The 25,994-nt window shown below is 49.8% G+C and overlaps 13 protein-coding genes across 13 annotated transcripts; 4 read left to right on the top strand and 9 right to left on the bottom strand.

Moving 5' to 3' along the window:
- Window positions 1-15: 15 nt before the first annotated feature.
- B9G98_00341 (Clathrin heavy chain) lies at window positions 16-4,947 on the bottom strand (the record flags this gene model as incomplete). Its single annotated transcript, XM_024806899.1, has 1 exon — window positions 16-4,947. The coding sequence occupies one exon, from the start codon at window positions 4,945-4,947 to the stop codon at window positions 16-18; it is 4,932 nt and encodes a 1,643-aa protein (XP_024662667.1).
- A 213-nt stretch (window positions 4,948-5,160) lies between these two features.
- Window positions 5,161-5,601, top strand: B9G98_00340 (hypothetical protein; the record flags this gene model as incomplete). The annotated part of the gene is made up of 1 exon (XM_024806898.1): window positions 5,161-5,601. One exon carries the CDS (start codon window positions 5,161-5,163, stop codon window positions 5,599-5,601), a length of 441 nt encoding a protein of 146 aa, XP_024662666.1.
- A 16-nt stretch (window positions 5,602-5,617) lies between these two features.
- On the bottom strand, window positions 5,618-6,608 carry B9G98_00339 (37S ribosomal protein S35, mitochondrial; the record flags this gene model as incomplete). Its single annotated transcript, XM_024806897.1, has 2 exons — window positions 5,618-6,079; window positions 6,201-6,608. 2 exons carry the CDS (start codon window positions 6,606-6,608, stop codon window positions 5,618-5,620), a joined length of 870 nt encoding a protein of 289 aa, XP_024662665.1.
- A 157-nt stretch (window positions 6,609-6,765) lies between these two features.
- B9G98_00338 (Sm-like protein LSm1) lies at window positions 6,766-7,265 on the bottom strand (the record flags this gene model as incomplete). The annotated part of the gene is made up of 2 exons (XM_024806896.1): window positions 6,766-7,139; window positions 7,190-7,265. The coding sequence occupies 2 exons, from the start codon at window positions 7,263-7,265 to the stop codon at window positions 6,766-6,768; spliced, it is 450 nt and encodes a 149-aa protein (XP_024662664.1).
- Window positions 7,266-7,340: 75 nt separating this feature from the next.
- On the bottom strand, window positions 7,341-9,155 carry B9G98_00337 (Vacuolar protein sorting-associated protein 5; the record flags this gene model as incomplete). The annotated part of the gene is made up of 1 exon (XM_024806895.1): window positions 7,341-9,155. One exon carries the CDS (start codon window positions 9,153-9,155, stop codon window positions 7,341-7,343), a length of 1,815 nt encoding a protein of 604 aa, XP_024662663.1.
- Window positions 9,156-11,384: 2,229 nt separating this feature from the next.
- On the bottom strand, window positions 11,385-13,376 carry B9G98_00336 (Ribonuclease Z, mitochondrial; the record flags this gene model as incomplete). Its single annotated transcript, XM_024806894.1, has 1 exon — window positions 11,385-13,376. The coding sequence occupies one exon, from the start codon at window positions 13,374-13,376 to the stop codon at window positions 11,385-11,387; it is 1,992 nt and encodes a 663-aa protein (XP_024662662.1).
- Window positions 13,377-13,504: 128 nt separating this feature from the next.
- B9G98_00335 (RNA 3'-terminal phosphate cyclase-like protein) lies at window positions 13,505-14,572 on the bottom strand (the record flags this gene model as incomplete). Its single annotated transcript, XM_024806893.1, has 1 exon — window positions 13,505-14,572. One exon carries the CDS (start codon window positions 14,570-14,572, stop codon window positions 13,505-13,507), a length of 1,068 nt encoding a protein of 355 aa, XP_024662661.1.
- A 261-nt stretch (window positions 14,573-14,833) lies between these two features.
- Window positions 14,834-15,682, top strand: B9G98_00334 (Transcription initiation factor TFIID subunit 4; the record flags this gene model as incomplete). Its single annotated transcript, XM_024806892.1, has 1 exon — window positions 14,834-15,682. One exon carries the CDS (start codon window positions 14,834-14,836, stop codon window positions 15,680-15,682), a length of 849 nt encoding a protein of 282 aa, XP_024662660.1.
- A 157-nt stretch (window positions 15,683-15,839) lies between these two features.
- Window positions 15,840-19,355, top strand: B9G98_00333 (Condensin complex subunit 1; the record flags this gene model as incomplete). Its single annotated transcript, XM_024806891.1, has 1 exon — window positions 15,840-19,355. The coding sequence occupies one exon, from the start codon at window positions 15,840-15,842 to the stop codon at window positions 19,353-19,355; it is 3,516 nt and encodes a 1,171-aa protein (XP_024662659.1).
- Window positions 19,356-19,688: 333 nt separating this feature from the next.
- B9G98_00332 (Protein HGH1) lies at window positions 19,689-20,684 on the top strand (the record flags this gene model as incomplete). The annotated part of the gene is made up of 1 exon (XM_024806890.1): window positions 19,689-20,684. The coding sequence occupies one exon, from the start codon at window positions 19,689-19,691 to the stop codon at window positions 20,682-20,684; it is 996 nt and encodes a 331-aa protein (XP_024662658.1).
- A 32-nt stretch (window positions 20,685-20,716) lies between these two features.
- On the bottom strand, window positions 20,717-21,519 carry B9G98_00331 (Cut9-interacting protein scn1; the record flags this gene model as incomplete). Its single annotated transcript, XM_024806889.1, has 2 exons — window positions 20,717-20,721; window positions 20,796-21,519. 2 exons carry the CDS (start codon window positions 21,517-21,519, stop codon window positions 20,717-20,719), a joined length of 729 nt encoding a protein of 242 aa, XP_024662657.1.
- Window positions 21,520-21,638: 119 nt separating this feature from the next.
- Window positions 21,639-22,097, bottom strand: B9G98_00330 (37S ribosomal protein MRP17, mitochondrial; the record flags this gene model as incomplete). The annotated part of the gene is made up of 1 exon (XM_024806888.1): window positions 21,639-22,097. One exon carries the CDS (start codon window positions 22,095-22,097, stop codon window positions 21,639-21,641), a length of 459 nt encoding a protein of 152 aa, XP_024662656.1.
- A 91-nt stretch (window positions 22,098-22,188) lies between these two features.
- B9G98_00329 (hypothetical protein) lies at window positions 22,189-25,080 on the bottom strand (the record flags this gene model as incomplete). Its single annotated transcript, XM_024806887.1, has 1 exon — window positions 22,189-25,080. The coding sequence occupies one exon, from the start codon at window positions 25,078-25,080 to the stop codon at window positions 22,189-22,191; it is 2,892 nt and encodes a 963-aa protein (XP_024662655.1).
- Between the last annotated feature and the right edge of the window lie 914 nt (window positions 25,081-25,994).

Genomic DNA, 25,994 nt, shown 5'->3' with positions numbered 1-25,994 from the left:
AAATCGAGTTCTAAACTAGTAAGTATAGCCGATCATGAGCGGGACTGGAGCAGCAGCCTCTTCGTCGGTCGGAGCAGCAGCCTTGCGGGCTTCCTCGGCGGCCTTGAGCTCGTCGAGAAGCGCGAGCTGTTCACGCTTTTGGTTGATAAAGTACGGCATGGTATAGTCGCGGAGATTGAACCGCCACGAGAGCTCCTCGACAACGTCAGGGCGGATGAGCTCGTAGCAAGTGTAGAGAGTAGCGACGTAACATTCCTTGTTACCAATGTCCACAAAGTAGCGCAGCAGGTCTTCGGAAACCTCGGTCTTTCCCGACAGGGCAGCCGTGCGGATCGAATCGGCCCACAGCTTGTCTTCCTTGGACAGGGAGATTGACTTGCTCCATTTCTTGTTCTTGGCATAGAGGTGGGCGGCGATCTGACGGAACTGAATGAGCTCGTGCTTCTCGAGACGCTGAGCCAGGTCGATCGGATCGTACTTGTCGAACGCATCAACCGAGTCCCGCAGTGACTTGGCGTCTTCCTCCTCGATCAGCAGATCGTGGTACGCGCTGTTGACCGAAGACAAGTTCTTGTCCTGGACTGCAACCAAGAACGACTTGATCATGGGCAGGTTATCGCTCTTCTGGAACATGCGGACAACTCGCTCAACGTCAATACGGGGAGTCAAAGCTGCAAGCAGATCAGAAATCAGCTGAGGCTGCTCAGACATATAGAACGAGATTGCCTTATAGTAGATCTCCAAGTTGGCCACCTTGACGACAATATCTTTGAACGAGTTGTGGTCGAATGCGTCTGCTGCATGCTCGATCATGGCCAAGGAGGCATTATCAAACTCGTCATAGTGGCAGTACAAGAACACCAGCTCGGGCCACAAGTGGGCAGCCTCACAGGCACGAATGACCTTGGGGATGTTGATACGAGACCAGAACAGATTGAGGTGCTCCATCAGCTTCTCAGGGTGATACTTGGAGAACACCACAGCAAGCTCAGTGAACATACCCATGTGAGCGCGCTCAAGACCAAGACCCTGCTCCAAAAGAGAAATAAGCTCCTCAATGGCGCCCATGTACTCGTAGCGGCTCACAAGGCCGTGCATCTCCTCGGCGTGAACGATAAGGTTGAGACCACAGATCTGAGCGAGCTTGAACTCCTTCTTGTCCAAACAAGCCTCGTTAACCTCTTTCCAAACCTTAACAGATGAAGCCTTGCGAGCAGCATCAACAGCAGCTTGGTACTCACCAAGGTGGACCAAGGTAGTGGCAAGCTTGGCCCAATTGGAGATAGATGAGTACAGCTTCTTCGCAGCCTGGTGCTGCTCACGCTCAACAAGCTTATCACCAACAGCCTCAACATCAGCAACATTGGGACCATCAACAAGCTCATTCAGCTCGGAGGTGCGGCCAAGAGTAGCGTAGCAGACCATCAGCTGTCCATCAACCAGGGGCTCCCGCAGAGAGCGACGGGCCATTTTGAGATAGTCAACGAGCTCATCATCCTTACCAGCGCGCTCAGCAATCTCAATAACTTCAGCAAAGTTACTGGGATCCTGGGCTTTGATGTAGGACGACAGAGAGTCCGAGACACGTAATCCGGCGAGCTGAGCCTTTGCCAATGCACTGTAAAGCTCAGGAGTTTCATACTTTTCAGCATAATCAGACGCCCGATCGAGAGACATGATATGCTCCGTCAGAACTCGCATACCATCAACGTTGCGGTCAGCCTTGTTGTAGACCTGCAGGGCCTCCTCGTTAAGGTCATGATCCAGACACAGCTGAGCGATCTCATCCACATCGTACTTGTCGAGTCGCTCAATAAGGTTTGAGACCTTGGACTTTTCAGCCTTGATGGCAGTAAGAATCAACAGGTTCTGCAGATTCTCATTCTCACTGAAAGGAGAAGGCTCCAGAATAATCTTCTCCAGCAACTCGATAAGCTCACCAGGCAAATCGGCACCCATAAACGCCTTTACGACGATAGCAACGTTTTCAGCATTCTGACTTTCGGGAACGGCAACGGCGACAACTTGATCAACAAGTTGGCGACGGTGGACGTTACCCTCGCTGAGAACAGAAGCCCACAAATCGATATCACCACGGTTCACCAAGTAGCGAGCCTGGTGCTTGAACATGGAGTTTTCGTTGGTAATATTGATAAGCTCTTGATCGTTCTGGCCCCGCTCGTAGGCAATGACAGCGAGGTAGGGATCACGGCTTTCACAGTATGCACCAACAACCAAAGGGTTGTACAAAGTGTTCTCGCGCAAGAACTTTTCAGGGTTGTTGTTCGAATCAATGTAGACCTTTGCCAAAGTATCATAGACAGCTGGCTCCTGCGAGCCACCAGCAATGGTCTTCTCGAGCAAAGGCAGCAAAAGCTTGAGACGGTTACGTTTCTCGACTTCAGCAACAAGCGGCTCAATGGGAACTTGGCCAACAACGGAGTCCAGTAAATCCTTGATACGCTGCTCGTCTGCGTCAACATCCAGCAAACCAGCAATAACCTGGGGTGTGCTAGAGGGGTTGACCTGTTGAACATAGACCTGGATGAACTGGAACTGCTGGTTCTGGTACAAATACAAAACCAACTCGTGAACGAAGCCGTGTTTATCACACAAGGTGATCAGCGGCAGCTGATCAGCCAAGCGGGCATCTTTGAGGAAGTTCTTGACTTTCTCGGGGTTGTAAACGCGATTGTCACTCACAATGCGCTGAATTTCCGAGAACTGGCCAATTGAAGCGGCCGCGGTGATGTACTTGAAAACAACGGCAGGGTCCTCGGTCAAGTTCACGATAGATTGAAGGAAGTAGTACAGACCTTCGGCGGTCTTGAACTCTTCAAATAGAGCAACCAGCTTCATTGCTCCCACCAGATCAGCATATTTGATGGCCACCTGAATGACGGTCTGCAGGTTCTGTTTGACGTTCACGCGAAGCATTTCACGAAGAACCTCAACAGTTTGCTCGACGGTCAAAGAAGCGAAGAACTGCAACAGCCAATCCTGAGGCAAAGTATGAGCATGAACAATGACACGCTTGATATCCTTGATATCATCGTAGTTCTCAAGAGCGCGCTGGTAAAGCTCGGCCTTCTCAGCCAGGCTGGCAATGCGATGACGGTCGTAGTGGCTGAACATCTGGTTGCCCAAAATTGCATCAGCGACCTGAGGAGCATTCATCAAATTGGTTTCAAGAAGGCGGGTCTGCAGGTGTGCGTGCTGAGGAGAGTTATCCTTGAGGGCGTCCAACAGGAAAGCCGTAGCCTGCTGAACTAGGTTCTGACCCAAGAACACATCTACGATACGATCCATATTGAGCTCATTAGCAGTGGCAGGGTTGGCAACCAGCGATTGAGCAAACTCTGCAGCCTTGTCGGGGTTTGAACGAACAATATTTTGCAAAAGGAGAGCGTAGTCGGGCTTGTAGCCGACCTTTTCGCAATAGGGCATGATCTTGTCGAACTCACCAAGCTCAGCAAAACCGGCAACAACCTTAAGAGGAACATTGGCACGCAAATAAATAGCCAAAGCCAATGTGACATCATAGGGACGGATCAGGTCACCTAGCTCTTCACTGGGAGTCAGCTTATTCTCGCGAATCCATTTCTCCAAGAGCTGCTTACGATCCTGCTGAAGAACCGGAGTGGCAAGCTCAATTGACTCATGCTTGTTGAGGGTACCACGGTCCAAGAGTGAGGAGAAGTACTGAAGGATAGGGGAGACTTCTCCAGGAGGAGCCTGAACGTTTTTGAGGCGCTGGATGGTGTTTTGGGTGCGCAAAATACCTCTTGGAGAGGATGCGGCAATTTTCGCGGCCTCGCTGTATTGACCCTGAGACAAGAGAAGCTCGAACTGCTGAGTGTACATGCTATCGGCACCAGAGAGACCGGCGCGAGAGGCAAGGGCCAGAGCCAAAGCAGGGTTGCCGTTGTTGAGAATATACTGAACGATGTTGTCCTCATTAACCTCAACAGACAAAACCTGACCGCCACGGTTGATAACCATAATACCACGGTCCTCAGTCTTGCAGGTAACAAACACTTGCTGGCTCGAGAGGCGGTTCATAAAGATAGCAGCACCAGAGTCAAGATCGTAGAGGTGGATAAAACCCATACGAGTCACGACGAAGATGATACCATACTTTTGAATGACCTGGCAAGCGACTGGGAAGTCGGTAGCGAATTCAGGAGGGAAGAACATATCGACCTGCTTCTTTTGGTAGACGGGTTGGCCATCCTGGTGATCAATCTCGATAACGTGCAACTTTGCACCCTGCTCGGTACGGTTGACGAAGGTAAAGAGATCGGCCGGAATTGAGCCACCCTCGAGTTGGAGAGTACCAAAGCCGGCAGCATGGCCTTCAATAGCCTGCGACATTTGGCGCTCATGGGAGAAAAGCTGGATACGTCCGACAATGCGGCCACCTTGCTCCGAGATACCGGTGAGCACGGTCCACTTGCCGGAGCCGTTGATCTCGTAATTGATAAGCTGAGCCCCCGCCATGGTGGCATGGACGTCGGTGACCTTGACGGGAGAGGCCTGAGACGCGTCCAAAATATCCCAGTGATAAATGGAACGGGCAGTAATCAGACCCAGAGTCGAGGGCGACACCCACTTCCAAAACGTGATGGGCTCGGTCATGGTGGTGTTCTTGAGGCGCTGCTTGGTCGCGAGATTGACAACCTGAACAACTGTGTCTTGGGCCCGGAGGGCGACGATCATCTCATTGGGGCACATGATGGCCGAATCAGCGGTCATGGCCTTGCGGGTGACTTCGTTGGCGTTCTTGAGGTCGATAATGGCGACCTGGTTCCCCGCGGCGGACTCCTCACGTACACACACGAAGCGGTCGCTTTCGAGCGTGCAGGTGTTGAAACCCACTGCCGAGTCGGGCACGCCAACTGCCGACAGCTTCAAATTCTCTTGGAACTTGATCGGTAGGTCGGCCATGGTTAGCAAGTGAGGTGGCTCAAATGTTTGGTCAGCCGGGCTTTTGACGAGTGCGGCCGCGACAGAGCGCTGGTCACGTGACACAAAAATAAGAACCCCCCTGGTTCGTCAAACCATTCGGGCGCAGTTTGAATGGGTTCAATTGGAATTGCATTCGAGAATTGCTTGCAGCGATATCTAGTACGGCCTCCATTTTGGATTCTTATCTCATCAATGGAGCGCCTTCGGGAGCTGCACGAGTTCTTTCGATGGCCCTGGTCGGACGTCAGAATAACTAACGACGTGACGCAGGCCCGAGACTTTCTAGCGCTAGAAGTCACTTTTCTCAATTTATGTAGATCATCTCTGGCGCTGGGGCTAGCTGCAGCCGCGGTGTACTTCCGTCGCCTCGATTCGTCGGAGCCCGACACCGCTCCGTTTGAGCTCGCAATGGTGTTTGCCCTCGCTGCAGTCGCTGTCATTACACCTCTAGTGGCCCTTTACAACTACATCCATGCCATAGTGGGCTTTAGGAACCTGGGCACCCGTTTCAGTAATACAGACATCTTCTGGGTGTTCGCAATCGTCGCTGTCATTCTGGCTCTCATTCTCAACTCCTATCAATACACAGTCCAAGGAGACAGTCTTGGGGATATGGCAATAGGGACTGCTTAATTTATATACAATGTTTTTATGAGTGCTCGGGCAGAGGGTAGGTCATGTGTCCGTTGGGCAAGAAACGTACCCGACGAGCATGTTTACGGTCGTCACGGCTGGCACCATAGCGGTAACCGACGTTACCGACCTTGGCATCTGTGAATCTGAACAGTGAGCGCTCGCCCTCTAGCTGTGGAGCAATGAAAGACACTTCTTTCTTGGTTGATCCCTCGGCGTGGTGATCGCCCTCCTGGGTCAGTTTTTCCAGGGTCACGGCGGCAGGCTCGATACCGAGAATCTTTGCAGCATCAACAGGCCCAAAGGGCTCGCTCTCGGCAATAGACTGGAACCGCTGGGTCTGGACTTCTTTGGGGATAGGAATTTCCGTCAGATCGTCGACGGGCCGCTCGGGCACACCGTTCTGGTCGGTACGGATCTCATCAAACATGGCTCGCATGTGGCGGGCCATTTTCTTCATCTCGGTTGTGATTGCGTTCTGGTTAGTATGCTCAGGAAGAAAGGGTTATTTAGAACCATGGGTGTGTCTTAAAGACTAATCGTTTCAAACATCACAGCCAATAGAACAAAATATAAAATAATAGTGTTCGAAAACTTACCTTTGATTCAAGATCCTGGTGGACCTCATTAAGTCGAATCACAGCCTCAACTCGGGGCACAGCGATACCGTACTTGAAAGAAAGCTGCTGCGAGGTAGCTCCTTTCGAGAGCTCGGCCAATAACGCGGCCTTGAGATCCGCGCCAATCAGGCGGTTGGATCGCGTGTACTTGTTTTCAGCAAACGGCTGGTTTGTCGGCTCGCAGTTGGTTGCAGCGAAAACTTGGGGCCAGTCGACCAACCGCTTTCCCTGACGGTGCCAGCTTTTGATAGGCCACGCAGGCAGGTAGCTGCTACGGTTATTGAACTTGGCATACGCAGGCGTAGTTGCCAGGGGGTTCTTGGTGTAGTAGCCCTTGAAGTTCTTGCGGCCAAGAAACTTTTGCAAGTCTCTTCGTCCAACCGTCATTTTTCACTGGTCTGAATAAGCGAAAACTCGAGGGCACGATTTGGGAGTTATGAGCACAAAGGAGGGGAAAGGGAGCGGTTCAGCAAGAGCTCATAAAGACCACAAACGGCAAGCTGCAGCAAACTAGTCTAAATAAAAACCCGTAATATGTCCTACACTAAAAGCGGTAAGGGTGGTCTGCCACCAGGTTACTAAACAGGCCAGCCTGCAAACGAATTTGTTCTTTTTCGAGAAAGTCCTCTTTCAGCTTCTCATCACGCTTGGCGAACTCGTCAGACGCTTGGTCGAAGTCGATTTTCTCCAGCCCCGCATGCTTGGCCTCGAGCTCCTCCTCCTTGGCCAGGTCAATCTCACCCAGAAGAGCGAGATTCTCACCTCGGATGATAAGCACTCCTCGGTCTGCCTCGGCATATTTGCCCTCTAGATAAATACGCTCCACGGTTTCTTGAACTACGAGGTTTCCGTAGCTGTCGAAGCTCCTGAGCACACCAAACAACGTGCGGCCATTTCTGAGCGACAGCGTCACCTTTTCTGAACAGTTAGTCGCAATCCATACTGACCCTCCAGGTAAAAAAACTTACTATCAACCAGTTCAAGCAGCGATGCTGCCGTTGTAAATACCTGAAGAGGCATCAAACCATCATCGATGTCGTTCATGATGGATACTGGCCTGCTGATTAATTGACGTCTGTTGAGACCAGATGGTAGTAGAGAATAAAAATGTATGTAGAACTAGTGAGCAGCCTCCTTGGAAGGGGACGCAAAGCAGCGGGAGTAGAAGGTTTCCCATGTCTCGATTGCCTCTTTCTGGACTTCGATTCCTGACTCGACCAGCAGTTCAATGGAACTGCGGAGATCCGTGAAGTTCTGGTAGCTCAGGCTTGCTAATTCTTTGACAATCAGACTAGCCACCTCGTTGGATTGCGTCCGCAGCTCCTCGTACTTTTGCTTGGCCTGGGCCAGGTCCTGCACCAATACCTCGTGACGGTCATTTTGCGTACGACCTTGACGCATCATTTTGTCAACAGCCTGCTGTTTCTTTTCCACATCGGTTTGGGCAGCCTGGGCCTGGGCGGTGATTCGCTGACGTGAATCAAGCGCACTCCGAACACTGCCGACTTGACGCAGCTGCTCCTCCAACTGGTTGCCAACCGACAACATCTCCTGCTGCCGGTGGCGGGCAATGTTGGCCGCGATCTTCTCGTGAACGTCGGCAAAGTGCTGTAAAACAGTACCCAGGCGTTTGGTAGGTTCAAGCACTGCTAGTGCCGACGTCACATTCGAAAACTCATCCAGGGCATCACTCAGCTCCTTGCGTTGGTTGAGTAGCGATTCGTAAACTCGGTAGGTAGTCCGTAAATCATGCTCGATGCGATCCAGGCGTGCTCTTTGTTCTTGCAACCAGATATCCGGCTCTTCGATCCTGCCCAAAAGTGACGACATGAACCCAGAAGACGCTACAGCTTCAATCTCATCTTCGGTAATAATACGTGTTTTCAAGTACTCGGAGAAGTCAGAATGAGTTAAAAACGCTTCTAGATCATCGTCGGCATAAAGATGCGGGTGCCGGACAATGTGGCGAAGCATCTGCTCTAGAGCCAGCCGGCGGTTCTCGATAAACTCATCGTTGAACCGCCCAACAACTTGCTTGTCGGGAGGGGGCGGCACAATCACACCAGGATGATTATGCCGCAATGCACGGTAAAGCCAGCGGAAGTCCCTATAACGTCTTTGCACAGCAGAGTCTGGAGGGTATTTGGCATAGTCGGTCGTGGTCGAGACCGTGTATTCCGTATGGGCACTGGCCAGGTCGCCAACACGACTAGGATCACCAACATGAATAGTGAAACTGGCTTGTGGCCTCTCGAGTACATAAGGGTCGGTGAGAGCCTGAGGAGCCGGTGCTGCCTTTGCAGCGGGGGCCGCAGTGGCCACCTCCGCGTCTTCCTTGGTATCTGTCACATGAACTTGAGACATTGCGAGCCGAACTTCATCGGTTTCATCAACATTCGCAAGTGGAACCTCGTCAAAGTCTTTCAATTTTCTATCTTTCGGTGCTGTGCCCAGCATCGATGCCCCAAGGGGATCAATATTGGCTTCGGACCCCTGGCTATCTGAGGGGTCGATGGTAATGACCTTCTTCTGCAAAGCCTTTCCCTTTGTTCTTCGCGGCAGTTCTGCTTTGCGCTGTGGAGATTTGGGCTCCTCATTCTGAGAGCTTGTCGATATCTCGGAATCGCCGTACGGTGATTTCTGTTGGACAAAATGCATGTGCTTTGACGGACCATCAGAAGTCGCAGTTAGCATAGAGAGTGGATCATCTTTCTGCTCGTCCCTGCTCAAGCCAGCACCTAATGGGTCATCAATTGACGATGCTGGAGCCGCAAAAGGGTTGTCGTAACCAGCCTTATCTTCGTCCTCTGACAGAGCCGCCCCCCATGGCGATTGAGCATGGTCCTCAAATGGGGCTGCTCCACCACCTAGCGTCGTCGATATAGGCACATGTTGACCCCATGGGGAGTCGTCTTCCTCTAGAAAATTCGACATGTTGTGATGGATACGGATACCTGCTTTCCCACGTATATGTCAGCGACAATGATGGGGTTGGGCCTGTCCACTATAGATGACTACTCAAAGTCAGAAAGGGCTATTTAGGGGAAGTTACCGACACTTTGCTCAATCTTTGACAAAAAAATAGCAGCACAAGAGGAAGCCTATGAGACACCAAACACAGGTACAACAGCAACGACCTATATCGATCGTTGAGCGCATTAAATAAATCGTAGGTCACATTCTATAGCCATGTTGAAAGCACGAAAGGCACCTCGGGAGTTACATCTCAGCTGGCCGTCTCGCCGTAAAGCGAAAAGAGCTTAATAAATATTAATAGATAAATGCCAGCTGGCTCAACAACGAGTTCTCGCAGGACACAATCTAACATAGCCGAGCGAAGTCGACTGCAGGCTACAGACTTGGTGGAGTGATCGGCATTGGAGATAATTATTCCGACATCCAGTAATTCGTACTGGGCAGATAGAAGCTGCGTTAGCGAGGTTAGGGGTCAGTGCATACTAAAGCGATATTTGTTGAGCCCTGCCAAGTGTCTATTAACCCTACATTGGAGCGAATACGAGTTCGTTACAGACTATGCACAGGCGACCGAACGCCGCTCTTTGGGAGCATAAAAGCTACTGGGTGCCAACAGGTGCGGGCGGGACATAGTATCCAGCCATCACCTGTGAATACCTGTGGCCTTAACTGTAAGTAAATTCCGATGGCTCTGGCCTGCATCGTAATGGACACTGGAAAAGGGTTTTGACCTCTAAGGGTACCCGCTGCCAATCGTTTCGAACTAAGCGATGCAATTGTTCGAAATCAAGCATTACTATGAGTAGGGGTTGGCAAACTTTTGCTCAAAACTTGATGTATATTACATAGTAAAATCTTTTGAATATACGACCCATTTTCCGAGGATTTTTTTGACTTGAATTAGCACCCAGAAAACATTCGGGAGAACTCCGTCACCACACCGTGGGGTTAGGGCCGAGTGAGGCTCACTTACAGCTTAGAGTCATGCACTTGTCTAAGCCCGCTAGGCTGCACGGCTTCAGTCGAGAATTTGACTTCAAATACCTTTGCACATACACACTCTACACTCTAGGTTAGCAACATATTTCTCCGGACCATCGGCAGGTTCAGCCGATGCCAATAAGTGGGCCTCCATCACCAGACCCGCCTGAACGCATGCGTTCCCAGCGACAGCAAGGGTCCCAGATCTTTCAAGGTTAGGGGGAAAGAAGCCACTCCGTGCGGTAGAACAATCTCTATGTAGTAATATGTTCTTATTCGCGTTAATTTGAAAAGTCGGTGTGCTAATCTTAGCGCTCGAGGCTCCAAGTAAACTTTGGCAACCTGGTGTTCGGGCGTTTCCAGGACACAAGAGGTGGAACGATCGCTAACGGGGATCTACCCATGTTTTGATCTCCGCGAGCTTGCCACCCGAGTCGACGGTCGATTTTCATGCATGTGAACTTTCCTGCATAGACATGCATGCATCAACCAAGCAATCTTATAACCGCCAACTCATGTCGTTAACTGCTTGCCTTGAGATACCAAATTTCGGAGGCGCATATATACAGCCGATAACAACAGCAAGGTCCTGGTGCCAATCGTTCCTTTGTTTGGATTTTAATTTCTGCTTGGGCAAAATATTTTTTTAACTCTCGTTGTTAGCCGCTGACACCTAGACGCCTGAGAAAATCGAAACTGTAACACAGCTACTCTCTTGTTAGCCAACGCCCGAAAAGTTCTTGTTTCTGGTATAAATTGTTGAACCGAAAAGCTCTGCCGAATAGAGGCTGTATTGTGAGAGTGTTTCATGACCACCAACTATACATCTCCCCTCCAGACAATTATCACCCCACGGAGTCAACCTTCACATTTCAAAGTTCGCAACCTTCCAATGAGTTGCAAAACAATTGACAAGTACGACATTGGTTCGACCATTTCAAACCCGGTGTATCAGGATAGTTCTGCGCCGATCGCAGATGCTGATTTGGAAATAGTGGAGTGGATGTGCTGCCAATGTGCATACTTTGAATACCCCGCCCTTAGGTTCGATTGCGCAAGGTGCCATCACGATCTCTGTCCATACTGTCCTCGCCGCAGAAAATGTGACGAGAAACATTCCGACGAGTAACACTCTCGTTTGTCCATGCATATCATTTATTCTATTTTATCTCTCTATCCGGCATATAATTTAACATAATCTCACATTCACTTGCTTCCCTCTTCCTCCAAATCTAATCGAGCGATCACATCAGAAATCGCACCAATACTTTCCTGCAGTTTTCGCATTCCTGACACGGCGATGTGAAGCCCATCAAAAGCAAAACATGTGGGGGCTGGGAAGTTTAGGTTTTGAACAGAGGCTAACCGCGGATATCGCTGGGAAAAGTGTGTGAGTACAATATTTTCTGCCATCATGTCTCGACCTACGCCCAAAGCCTCAGAAATTGTTGAGTGTCTCTTTGCAATAGCGTCATCGAGCAATTCATCCTCATGAGTAGCTTCATGAATGAGAACATTACAGTTTCTGGCCAGTTGAGCAAAGTACTTGTTTGGCCTGGTATCTCCTGAGTAGGCTACGCGGAAGGTCTCGCCATCTGGCAAATCATAGTCTAAAACACAGCTGTAGCTTCTATCACAGTGCACTGCACGACATGTTTGGAGCGAGAAACCTAGATTTTGGAAGATTTCAGTCGGTAAATTCCGGTCAGAATCCTTATTTGAGTATCCTGAGCCCACAATGAAACTTTCCAAATCAACAAAGTTGAGTCGGTTGAGATCCACTTCCTCGACATCAATACTCTCCCAAGCAGAAGCGAACTTGTAGATAGCTGCAGGACCCAGCAAATTTAAGGAGCCCTTGTTCTCGGCTTGCCAATGACGAATAAAAGTTAGGAGGCCAAGATGGTGATCGGCATGCATGTGACTGATGTAAACGGTATCGATTTCGTGAAGTCTTTTGCGCAGGCCATCTGGGCCATACAGCCGCTTTAAAGTGTTGAGTGCTCCTTCACCGCAGTCAAAAAGCAATGCTCTCGCACCATTCGTGGTCGGGACTCGAACTAGGGTGCTTGACACGTTTCGGTAGTTGGATGGAGCAGATGAACCAGTGCCAAGAGTTACCACGGTTGGTTCAGTATCCTTTAAATTGTTTTTGGGAGAGCATTCATTTTCTTCCTCACCCTCGTTTGCAACATATTTCACAGAATCACTAGTTGCGTATCCAGTTACGTCGTTTTGCTTGACTGGAATAAACGGGGCAGGTAACAATGCTTGGGCTTTTGCTTCATACGGGCGAGGTACAGAATCGGGAATAACTTGCCTCAAAGCATTTTGGAGCTTGAGAAGCTTCGTTAATGTCATATAATCCGGCGAGGTGGACGGATGCGAAACAAAATGGTGAGCATTGGGGTATTTAGCGGCAATGCTCGCTAGATCAGCGCTGTTGACGTTGACATCACTGCCTAAAAAGTAATAAATTCCGGAAACATTAACATCGTACTCACTTTCACCGTCACGCTTGCGCTTCAACTGTAAATCCCATTTGTGATTTGAAGCTGCCTGGACATGACCTTGAGTAGGCAGATCGAGTATAAGAACCCGACAAGGTGTAGGCGAAGGGCCTACAACTTCATGGGGCTCGACTTTGCGGCCTTCAGGAGTTACCACAGACTCTCCGCTGCTTAATTTTCCGTACATGGCCCCTGCAGGCACGCCCAAAGCCTTTGCCTTAGAAACAAGAAACTTCCCTCGACTCGGCAGTAACTGCACAATAAAGCTAGCCGATTCTGAGCCGTTAGAACCTAGAATAACAGACTCCACAGATATGTTCTCGTCTCGGAAAGAACTTGGACTGGCAGGGCTCAGATCAAGCGGAGTATGGAAAGTAAAGTGCTTCCAGCTTGCAATCATTCGGTTGGTTTTTTCATACAGCCCACCATGGATCTCCGATATTTTATGAACTTCTGCCAAAGACAGAAGATATCCAGGCAATCCACTCACCTGGGACCAGCGTAAAGACCCCGATAAAAAGATTCCACTGAGTTTGGTGCTTTTAGTCTTGTGCTGGACCAAAGACCGTTGGAAGCCTTCGCCCAACTGCCCAAAAATATATCTCTTGCCGTCTTTGGTCTGTAACAACACACTCGGGTGGCGAACATCACTACAGCTGTGCGTGAGCACAGTTATCGCCGGTTGCATTCTGTTGATGCGGGCAGCGAGCATGCACTTAGTCACTTTAAAAAAAATAGACACAGTATTTAGGCGCAGGCTGGGCAGTCCAAACCGGCTAGCTGATACTAAATAATCAAATAAAATAAGACAACACCCTATGCAATTTTTTTACTGGCCGAGACAAATCCTGATCCTTTGATGGTCAGCATCAACCCATCAGATTCCTCTCTAACAGTGGCTTGAGTGCCCATGAACGATTTGATCTCTCTTAAAAGCTGAACAGTACTGGCATCCATCATTTGCTTGCCAATCAAGAGTCTACCAACGTCCTCTTTGCCCAGAGCCATCATGACGAGCACCAGTGGGAGTTCAAGCCGTCCGACGGCACCTCTCATGGCCAATTCAGTGAGTAGCTGTCGACCTGCCTGCGCACCGAGTTCTTCGGGCACGCTACCAGCGTCGGCCACTGCCTGAGTTCCCACCGGCCAGCCAGAGCGAGTTTCAGCCACCAATGTGATACCAAAACCAGGGCTCAATCCGCTTTCGTCTCCACGGGTAGCATCAGAATAGACAAACGTTTCCACCTGGGCAGGCTTGAGCACAGCTCTGGCGGCTTCAATCACACGGTTAACAGAAGCAGGACTGACGCGGGTAGAGTACGCAATACCGCGGATCTTGTTCACTTGGATCAGATTCTGGGCATGGATTGTGGATGGCTGTAATACCTGGAAAGGCATGCGAAGAATGACTTCTCCTCCGCCTTTGGGAGCTGATCCTCGCTTTACAATACGCAATTCGGAGTCTAGAATACCGAATTTCTCAAGAGTTGGGAACAAAACTGTCCGGATTGCATCGACGCCCGCGTCTAAAGGTGCAGTTGTGATTCCTTTTAAAGTAATGGTCAACGGCTTCTTGCCAAACGGTCCAAGCCAAAGCAGCGGCTCAATAAAGTACCCGACAGCCCGTGTTAATGGCGCGTTGTGAGTGTGGGTACCACCAATAATAAGTCCTGGAGTATAAATAACCGTAGTACCAGTATAAGAGATCTCAAAGACGGATCCATTGGTGATAGCCTCGAGAAGACGAAGGAAAGAGACCTCATAGTCTCTCAAACCAGGATTCATGTCGTCGGGTCTGATACCTGTGATTTTGATCGGGGTTCCACTGAGCGTGGCCAGCGTCAAACGCTGTCTAAAATGGTCTTCACCTGAAAAGACCAGCATTTTTTGAGATTTTCAGAGCAGTATGAAAAAAAAATTGAGTAAGCATGAAACTTTAAAACTCGGCAGAAAACACAGCGATTGCTACAGGAACTGTTTGCCCAAGAGTGCTAAACTACGTCTTTTGAATAAAACTTCAGTTAAAATCAGGCTAGAAACAAGAACCGTTCGAAACAACCGAGGATTTGAACAACCCGTACCCAGCACATGTCCGTATAAATACCACCGCCTATTTTCTTTCCCCCCAAGGCCTGGTGACTAAGTATGTCGAAACGCCAGATGCCCATGGCCTCGGGGCCACAAAAGCGAATGCGGGACGACGGGACAGCAACGCCCAGTGGAAATCAAGCAGGCAGTGGTGGAGGCAGCAGTGGATTAAGTGGCATCGATCCTGACCAACTCACCGATGTCTTGTTGTCAGCTGGTGTAGATTTGCAAGAGGAGACATCACACCTCAGCAACAGTCTCAACAACGACGGGTCTGCCGCCGGAGGCGCACCAGCTCAACCAGTTGTTGACGTAAACAATCTTTTTTTGGACTATACAAACCTCAGCCGGCTGGTAGAACGCACCGCCAAAGAACAAGGACTGCGACCCTTGCTCGACTCAGAGAACCCCGAAGTGGCTGGCTTGTTATCTGCGGCTTGTGAAGAGTGGATCGCGGAGGTTTTGACTACCACCGCACTGTATTCACGGCACCGTAGACTTTCTCAAAACGACCAAACCAGTACGGTTGGACGCGCGTTGCGTCAGCTGGTTCACCAAGACAAAGAAGCAGAGCAGCGGCACCAGCAGCAAAAGATATCAATGGGAATTGGATCTTCAGGAGACTCGAAATCGAAAGAGTCGGAGGAAACTATGCACAGGGCGGCCAATGATACCGCATTAATGATGACAGCTAGTAAGAAGAGATACTCGTGGCTATCTGGAGGCTCCGCGGGAGCTGCTCATGCGGCGCCTGCCCCGCGCACTAGAGAGTCCGAAACCACGCGATTCAAGGAAGTCAAAGAAGAACAGGCTATTGTACTACGCGATCTACTGGCCGCTTTGGAAGAGAAGCACATGGGCGTCAAAAAGATACTCATCAAAGGCTACGCTCGTGCTCGTGATTGAAAGGAAACCCAGGAGACATCTAACTTGTTTTTATTTTATTGAATTGACGCTGGTCCGTCTTTTTTCACCCATAGTGACGACTTGTTCTTAGGTATTTTAATAGGCATTCTACTTCCTCTATGACTAAGCAAGCCCACGCATCCTCCGCTTGTTTACAATGTTCAATCTCGCGGAAACATATCGCGAGTTTATGGATAATGCCGATAGTTTGGTTGGCACGCCCAGTACTGCTCTGGAACATATAGTGGAAGTGCTTGCTGTTGACCCAGAAATGGTTATTGATGAGGATACCTGGCAGGCGGTTTTAGATCTCCATGGCGACGCGAGCCAAGATCAAGATCAATTGGTAGATCTGGTTATCTCTGGCCTCGACTCTTCGCTTAAACTCTTGAGAGAAGCAATGGCGGCTGTCGATACCGACAGGCTCATCACGTTACGTGAAATGCTGGAGAAATACGCGTTTCAGGCTCACTGGCTGTTGTGTCGTGCTGAGGAACAAATATCACCTGTAACGGCATTACCAGGAACAAGAGGCGAACAAGGTAGTGAGGTCCTTGCCGAATCACTTTCTCGTCGTCCCCGATCAGCTGGACCTGTCGGTGTTAGATGCAATTTGATTTTAGCCGCGTTCACTAGAGTGGTTTCTTCTGGCCTGGAGGCAGTTCTTCCGACGCGCACAGAGAGGGACGCTTTTGCTATTCTTTATATGCGCCCATCGATGCGTATTCTGGAGCATGAAATTGTCGCGAAGGACGCAGAGCTGCGGCGCCATGCTATCAAGGCGATTTGCATTGGTATTAAGCGCCAATCACAGCTTCCTTTCGTCGAGCTCCAAGTCGTTCAGCTCCTGTGTTATTATGAGCATATCGCGGAAGTGATTGTTGAGCTCATTGTTGTTTTAAAAGAACAATACGACCATCGCGCTCTTTTTGAGTCTATGCTAAAAAGTTTGACTAAAGACTGGACGAATCAAGACACCGGCCCGAAGAATGTCGCTGCGTTTATATCCAAGCTGGCTGGCACAGCACCCGATCTTATTCTTGAGCAGCAGAAGGAGATAATTTCATTCGGCGACTCTAATAGTCAGCCATTAAGGTCGGCAGTTGTCGAGGTGTTGACAACCGTCGTGATCTATTTGTTATCACAAGATGCCAGTGCTGAAGATGCTGAAAGCAGATTAGAAAAGATCAAGGAGCTGATGGAACTAGTTATGACTCGGACGAATGACGTGTCGCACTTCGTTAGGTCTAAAGCGGTACAATGTCTCACGTTGGTAGTGAACTCGCAATTGCGGATCAACCATTTGAGAGCAGAGATATCTGCTCATGCTGTGATGAAGTGCAAGGACCGATCTCAGTTGGTACGCCGCAATGCTTTCCGGTTGATGACTGCTTTGGTCGAGACCCATCCGTTCCGCCTCGGAAATGGTCGCTTGTGTTTGGCATCATGGCGGAGTAACCTTGAAAAACTTGAGAATGAACTAGAGAGTTTTATCGAGGAGAGTACACAGGAGCTTATCAACTTAAGTATGGAGACTGCTCATGACATTGAAAGTGTTTCGCAAGACAAGGATACCTCTATGGTTGAAGAATCTGAGCCAGAGTTGGACGTAACAGAGGTCGATGCTGAGGCTGAAGTTGAAACTCTGAGAAGTGAGGACCCCCTGCCAATGAACGCCGAGCGAGCTTCGGAGGTAGTTTCGGCTTTAGAGCTTCAAATCAAATATCACAGAGATGCTGTGAAATTCATTGAGCATGTCGTCGACTGCATCGACACTGCATACGCTTTGCTCGGTTCGAGATCTAAAGCGGATCTGATTGATGCTATGGACTTCTTTTACGTTTGCAAAATGTACGGCGTTGAAGAGGCTGACAAGGGTATACGCACTAGCGTTCACCTTGTGTGGGTTACAGCCAACAATGATGAAGATGCAGCAGTTTTGAACAAACTTGTTTGGTTGTACACAGAGTTGTATTTTACGCCGCCCCAAGCGTTGGCACTTCATGAAGCTGCCCTCTATGTGGCGGGTAATCTAATTGAACTGGCGATCGGTTCCGATTTGAACGGTCTTTCTTCTTTGGAGAAGCTTTTCTCTCTTGCTGAAGAGAGCGGATCGATCACCCCACCGGTTGTCGCTTTGCTCTGGCGCATATATGGCAGTGACCAGCCGTCGATCACTCCCGAACGCAGAAGAGGTGCAGCCATAATTCTGGGAATGCTAGCCAAAGACAAGCCTGAAAACGCTCGGATGGGCTCCCACGTACTCGTAGAGATAGGGCTTGGTGATTTGGCGAAAATTGACATAGAATTGGCCAGGTACACTGCGATTATTCTTTCTAGGCTCCAGACTGAGCAAGAATGGAAGCAATCGACGCCACCTGCCCGCCTCGAAGCTAGCCACGAGATCTTCCAAAAGCTTGGCGAGCTTCTGCTTTTACCGAATCCGGATGAAAAATGGTTTGCGTTTGCTCAGGCTGCTCTTCGCACTATCAACAATCTTTGCGAAGAGGCCGTTGTGGTATTTGACACTCTACTCCGGGCCTTTCATGAAGCAGGTAAGGAGACTGACGACCCTGAGTTGGAACAGCAGCTGTTCTGCCAGGAGATATTTGTGGCAGGAGAGATAGCACTAAATCTTGCTATCGACTTGGATCGTAGCGAGTTGATGTTTAAACGCCGTTTCCGGGAAGAAGCCTTGGCCAAAAACACCGAAACGAACGATAACAGTGAAGAAGACGATCTCAAAATGGTTGGTGGCAGCACGGAAGACGATTTTTCAGAAGCGGTACGAGAAATACGAGAAAGGGAGCTTCTTTTCTCCGATCGCGCCATGCTAGGGCTGTATGCACGTATGGTTGTCGATCTTTGCGCCACAGAAGTTGGAACGCCTCATTCGGAAAAAGTGGGTATCTGTCTGTCGCTGTCGCTGCCTAAATTCATGCTTGTGAGCAGCATATTTGCTGAAAAACAGCTTCCGTTGATGATGCAGCTCGCCGAAGGATCGTCCCGACCAGTTATCAGGGCGAACCTTGTTGTGGCGATGGGCGATTTGGCCATGTGCTTCAATCCGTTGATCGACAAACACACCGAGTTTCTGTACGGAAGACTCAGCGATCCGCACAAGGAAGTCCAGCGCACGGCAATGACCACCCTAACCAACCTTATTTTGAAAGGACAGATCAAGGTTAAGGGTCAGATTGTGGGGATGGCGAGGGCGCTGGAGTCGAAGGATGAGGAGATCTCGCGATTGGCACATGTTTTCTTTGCCGAGTACAGTACAAAGGACAATGCTATTTATAATTCGTTCTTGGACATTCTAAGTGGACTGTCTGTAGATACCGACCTGTCCGACGCTGCCGGTGAACGCATTGTCAAGTACATTAGTGCATATGTTACGAAAGAGAGGCAAATCAAACAGCTTGAAGAGCGATTATTGCAACGCCTTGATAGGTGTGCCACAGAGAAACAATGGAATTACACCTGCTACGCTTTGAATTCTCTCAAAGGTGATCGGGATGATGCAGTATCCGAGAAAATTGCAGCAGGGTTTAAAACGGTAGAAAAGGTTGAGGATGCGCCAAAAATTAACGAAGACGCTGAAGACGTGCACGAACAACCGTTCGCACCGGCACCGAGCACTCCGACTCGTAGTCCGGGGGTACAGGAGCCCTAAATATTACCTTTGTGAGCACATAGCATGATGATCTACAGACACTGCAGCATAATTTATGGTTGATTTGTCACGCCAGCAGGTCTAGAGCGACATACGAGTCCTGTGGCAAACGGGCTGCATGCTGCATTTGCAAAACTATATGCACGGCGTGGTTAGGCGAGTAAAAATTTTCTATCTCCACAAAATGTTTTTCGAGATCCCAGGCGTTAATAATTGGTATATAACTGGAGTGGGTGTGCTGCTGAGCCGCATAAGCACTCTTCCGAGGAGGCATCTTAGTAACCCGAATAGGTTTTTTCTTCTTATTTCATCACTATTGCGAACAGAAAAGGTATGGACCAGCTGCAAGAGTTAGCAGGATTTTTGGAATGTGGACAGGAGAACGTTCAGGAGATTGCCCTTGAGAATTTGCTGCCGTACACCCGGAGTGACATTGGCAAGCATCATATTTTTAAGGCAAATGATTACGGTGCGGTTAGAAGTTTGAAGAAGTTAGCAGTGAGGGCCAAGTTTCAACGGAACGCCCTAAGTGCGTTGGTTAATTTGTGCGATGATAAGGACGTTCGGGACTTTATTGCTTCAGACCATAAAGCGTTGGAGTATTATTCGTCGGGCATTCTAGAGAATTCACCCAACGTGGGGCTGTTTTGTATGTTGTTGGCTAACTTAGCCCATTCGGAGGAAACCATCGATTATTTATTGGCTAAAGGCGGCATCCGTCTAAAAAGCCTTATTGACCAGTTTGTTAATGACGCCTCACCTGCCTACGATTACCTTGCATTCTTTTTCGGCGAGTCAGCGCGCAGCCGGCAAGGTGCCGCATTCTGGGCGGACGAGGAGCTGCCCCTGGCAAAGATCGTGCCCCAGATTGTTTTTGAGTCCGTCACCCGGAGAGCAGGCGTAGTGGCCACTGTGAAAAACACTTTGTTTGAGGTAAAGTTCCATGAGAAGGTCATCGAATCGGGCGCAATCGAGTACATTATGATCGCTCTCAAGGGACCGGAACCCTTGGACGAGGAAGACACCGCCAAGCTTCCGGATATTGTTAGATCGGAAATCGGCGACGATAAAAAGCGAGAGGACGACCCCAACAGGCAGCTTACTCTGGTTGAGTGCCTCCTATTACTTTCCTCTTCGAAAGAGGGCCGCGAAGCTCTCCGCAACAAAAGTGCTTATTTTATTATTCGTGAACTCCATCTGGCTACGCAAAACGTCGGCGTCCAGGACGCCTGCGAGCGTTTCGTCAATATGGTAATGCGTGGAGAGCCCGCAGAGGCCCGGCTCAACGAAATTGAGTCTGAGGAAGAGGAGGTTGTTGAGGTCGTCTAACAAACGCCCAGAAATTATCGCCAAGACGCTCGTTAGCCTCGTCATGGCCCCACCCGTATATATTAGCAATCATGGTTTGCGATTGCTGTAAAAGATGCATCATTTTCTCACCTGCTTCTCCGTAGTCACTCTCTGATAACACCAAGTGCTCTGGAACACTCTTCAATAGCGACTCTGCCTTGTCTTGGTTCGGCATGTTTACAATTACTGCCCCAGACACGTAGACTGGGAACGTGAGCTTTGACCACTGCTGCGTATAGAATTCTGTAGACCCAGAGTACGAGTGCAGACACACCGCTGGTAACGAAAACTGTCTCACCGAGTCAAACAGTGGTCCCGGCGCTTGGACACCATGCAGCGAGACGGGTCTTTTCAATTCCTGGGCTATTGCTAGTTGTCTCTCGAGGACAAGCCTTTGGTGGGATATTTGCACTCTGAATCGGCTCAATCGCTCGTTGATTCGCACTCGGAATGCCTTATCAAGGCCCACTTCTCCTACTAGCGCCGTAGGCTCGTTTACTAAGAGCTGCTTGATGTAGTTTAAATAGGAGTCCATACTCATTGGTTCTGGCAGGCTTTCGATTTCCTCCAGTTCCGGTGCTGGCGTAAAGACTCGTTGATAGTGATCGACTTTAGAGCCGCCGGTCGATAGCAGGTAGCTCCACCACGGATGCAAGCCAAAGGCCACAATGACGTTAGGAAACTTGCTGCACTCCTTCACGTGCTCGATATCGTCGGGCCTGGTGCTCATCACACACAGAGTAGCATCCATTGCGGGTATTTCGCCCAGCTTGGAAGGCACTTCTGCCGGATGGCAATGAGCGTCATAAAGCATAGTGATTACTGTATGTACATGAGACAAAATAATGGGCTAGAACTGAAAGGTCGTAGAGGTTCTTGATTTTAATGGCAGTTGCCTGGCGGTTAATCGAATGACAGTGCCGCGGAACGGGTCTAAGCAGATACTCTATCTGACTCGATCAGACTAGGCAAATCTTTACCGCCCAACCGGACAATAGTAGATCTGAGCATACGAGCATCTGAGTCCAGTGCTCTTTTGATCTGACGCTGCACCGACGGCGACGAGTCGAACTTGAGGTAGAAGTGTGCGGCGATTATGTGACTCTGGCGGTTTTGGTTCCAGATACGAGGCAGAGGACGCACCCCCCAATTTTCTACCTGGCGAATAACGCCTCTGTTCTTCAACACCAGTCCACCAATATGCTTCACAACCTCCGCTGCCTCTTTGGTGTGGTTCTCTGATGCGCACCGTGCGATTCCAACAAGCTCGTAAAGCATGGTTACTAAGTTTTTTTCACCGCGAGAGTCAAATATCTGAGGTAAGATATGCCTGAGGTAAGATGAGGTGCTAGGCGCATGGGCACGAGAAGATGCACATGAGGAGATAAACATAGGAAGAGGAGATACAAATGAAAGGCTATCGTAGCAGCATACAGGTTAGTATATAATGAGCTCAGCTCTAATAAAAAGAAGTGTTAGTGTATCATGAAGGGATCTCTGCTACAAGGAACGGGATAACCATGTCTTCTAGGCAGGAGCTGAGATGGATCTGGCGGTTGGCAAAGTCTTCAAACATTCGCACAGTTTGGTTCCACTCAGCCAGAGAGCGTGAGCCGTAGTTGTAGTACAGGAGCTCGCTTGCTTTGCTCATGCCCCGCTGCTGTGGCAGCGAGCACAAAGGCTCAGACTCGAACGGCAGGCGCGGCAGTGTAAGCTTCCGCTTGGCGCTGCTGTTGCTACCAGAGCTGGAGCGCCGGGCCGAATGAGCAAGGACAAAGCGGTACGGGGAGCGCTGGATTATAGGTCGTCTTTCGAGTAACTGCGGCGGAGCGGGAACGTCCAATGGGCTCACTGAATCCTCCTTGGCCGTTTCCTTTTCAGACTTTCTTCTGCGGAATACCTGCCACCTGCGGGTCTTGGTTTCTTTTTTCTCCTCGCTGCTCGGCTCGACTTCAACTTCTTGCTTGTCGTTCATGGAGGTTTCGTGCATGCTCGCCATTGAAGAATAAGAAGAGCTTCGACTGTTCTGACGACTCTGCGACCCCTGACCACCATTCCCATAGTAGGCCACATTATCGAATATATCGAACGGATAGGCCCGATGGTGACCATCCTCAGCCGAACCATTTTGATTCGCACCACTGTACACGATTTGAATCAATCGGCCAGGAACCGGAGACATCGGGCTTGGATCATGGTTCTGCGGCGCTCTGGAAGCAGAGTTGAAACACTGGTTGTATGTATCTTTCAACCGGATGGCCAAAAGTGATCTAGCGGCCGAGTGGTACGAAGCCCAGTCGGTCTGGGCGATGAAATCCGATGACGGGCCGGCAGATACAATGCGGAATACCAACAGCCTATGATAGTAGGAACGAACAAGTGGATTCCAATGACAGAAATAACGCTCCCAAACCGGTTCACTCAAAATCCACAACGTAACATCCCCCAACAGCGACGAACTGTGAGGGCAGAACAGCAGGGACATCGGGCCATGGTGCGGAGGAAGTTTGTTTTGCAGTCGGTTCAAAACACGAGAATGCGGCGGAGGATTAGGTGCAACTTCTAGCTTCATCGTACCCGAGCGTTCCGGCAGCATGGATGCCAAGACGGCCGGGTCATACTTTTGACGAGTAGAGTCTGCATTAGCCGCCGCAAGGGCATCGTACATTTCGCTGGTAAACTTGGGTGAAGATAGCGAGGTTCCTGTCTTTGACAGTTGCTGCAAGCTTTCGGACGACGAGTAATGAGACGTAAGGGTCGAAGAAGATGCGTTGGTAGTGAGCGTAGTGCTTACCGACGAGTCGCTGGAGAAATGAGACATTTTGCTCAGGTCGTAATCGTAAGGCATAGGAATGTATGGCAGCAGGGGGACGGCTGAAGTTTCACGCCCAGGGAGGTGTCCCCAGATGTTGAACAAAAGTGCCAGCGATCTGATTTCGGTGTGACAGTTTTCGCTTGTGATCATACGCTGGCAGACATGAATCCAAAATAGCCAATCCACTGCCTCGTGAAGATGATGCGTCTGTTGTCGTACAGACCGGGGATGGTACAAAGTCAAGCTGGCAATCCATTCTTCCACCAAGTCGCACAGTGACACGCATGCATTCATGTTATACACGCAGATGCTCTTGGCAATAAGCTGAAAAATCCTGTCGAATTGTAAAGCATAAGGCTTCCAGAACGGCAAGCACTCGTTGTCGTTGTGCAAAATCTCCCGGATGCTCGTCAAGATCCGCAACCGGTCCACCCGGGAAATACGTCGGGACACGGAAGGTGATCGATTTGGAACCCCATCAATCACAGGATATGGTGCTGAGATATCGGGCATTACATTATTCGCCGATTGCGAGGGCACTGCGGGGGCAATTTGAGCTTCTAGGAAATCCAGAATTGCTGCTTGGAGGTGGAAGATACCGGGGGCGGCCAAATGCGCATGCAGCCAATTTTCACTTTCAGGGAGAGATAATACCGATAACAGAGAGTAGTAATGCTTGAAGAATGAAGCAAAGACCTCAGTGCTTGCGTCCCACCTTCGGGACCACGCCCCGTATAACTCGGGAACCGCGGCGATTGGTTTTTTAATGATCGCTACCGTATGGCCTACCAGAGGCTGACAGTGGAGCGGGAATGCTGATTTGAGAGAACTTATGGATGGGTCCGAAGAAGGCGGCAACGAGGCGTGAGCAAGTCTGTCTAAAGACGATTGCTTAACACGCAATAAATAAAGCAAAGGTTCAGCAATCCCTGGACAATAGAAAAAACCATAGGCAAGTACTTTTCCTAGGAACGCACCCATCGCCAAGGAGACTGCTGACCCAACTGCAACCCTCTCGACTGCATGGACGACGGTTGATTCGAGCAACTTTTCGTATTCGAGAGGTGCACTGAGCCATTCTGGGCGGGCCATAAGAAACGAAACAGCCTCATAGTAGGCCCCTCTTTCCGCGGATGATGCCGAAGTCACGTCGTCCAGCAATCGGGCCCACCACTGTTGAAACACGTGTAGTCGGGCAGACAATGCAGCCGGCTGCGACGGCCCGGATGCCGACAAATTAGTACGTAGGAACGGTAAAAGCCTTACTCGAATAACATTTGTTTTCATAGCTCCTGATTTCGAAACAAATCTTGTGTAGGCAGCGCTTAAAGCAGCTAGCTCCGGGCTGGCGTGGCGCTTGCCTGCCTCATCGTCCTCATGAAGGATCTCCAATGGGTTGTGCTGCTCAAATGAGGCCAATAACATGCTGGATCTGTTGGAGAAAGACGACAGAGTGGCCGTATCTGGAGAACTGAAGCTTGGCTCAGAGGCCGGCTCCTCGCTTGAAGGAATGGAGCCAACAGACTTTGAAGGCGACCTGCGCTTTCGACGGGACAGCATTTATTTTTCCTTATTGGCGATAAGAATAGAACAATGGCAATGCTCTCACGTTTGGCCAAAAGTTTGTGCTCACGAATTCTATCAAAAGGCGAGTTGAGGTTCCGTAGTCCTTTTTTAAACTCTGGTCAGCACAAAAGCAAGCCTGCAGCACGCTACAAGCACTCCGTCTGAGTTTTGTCTTAGCCTGCATGTTGGGACCTTTTCTAACCCTGTGGGTGAGGGCTACTTGCTAAAACTGCATGGCAAACGACCAATAATAGACTATAAGAAAGAGATTGAACGACCAGCAAATTAATATAACTAGAATATTCACAAAAGGCAAAATTCGGAATCACGGAGTCGCCAAGCTGAAACACGAGCCCACCTTTTAAATGAGGGGCTATGGGTGTACTGCTATCCAGCCTCCGTGCGTCATCGGCGGTGTGGTTTGGACTGTATTTTTGGCTGGCCTCCGCCAACTAGATAGAGGATCCCTAGCTCCAGTAATTATGCGAGGCTGAGAGAATTGTTGCAAAAGACCCAGAATATTTATTATTATATTAACCCGATAATCCACTCATTTAAATCGCATATCGGCTTGGTAAACTGTTTCACAATACTCCGATTGAAAAAAAAAGCAATCGGATGTAACAACCTCACGTCGCCCACTGCTCGGGTCTGCCACTACCCTACCTCTGCGCGCTGCACCTAATCTATTTCTTAGTTTTCCTCGCCGACCCTAACCTGAGCGGTCATCGCGTGCATGGGAACCTGACCCTCCGAAATGACGGGGCTTTTCTTGTTGGCCTTGAATCAGAACGTGACCCACGCCGCCAAAATTCACTAGATGTGGCGGCAATTATCCGCCAGTGCAAGCACAATCGGCTCCCACCCCGCTTCTTGTAGTGCCCTCAAAAAATAAACTTCCAGACGGC

Source organism: Wickerhamiella sorbophila (genome assembly GCF_002251995.1).
Source record: "Wickerhamiella sorbophila strain DS02 chromosome Unknown contig1, whole genome shotgun sequence".
In the NCBI taxonomy this organism is placed as follows: Eukaryota; Fungi; Ascomycota; class Dipodascomycetes; order Dipodascales; family Trichomonascaceae; genus Wickerhamiella; species Wickerhamiella sorbophila.
Note: the sequence above shows the minus strand (reverse complement) of the source record. Positions and strands in the feature narration are given on the sequence as shown.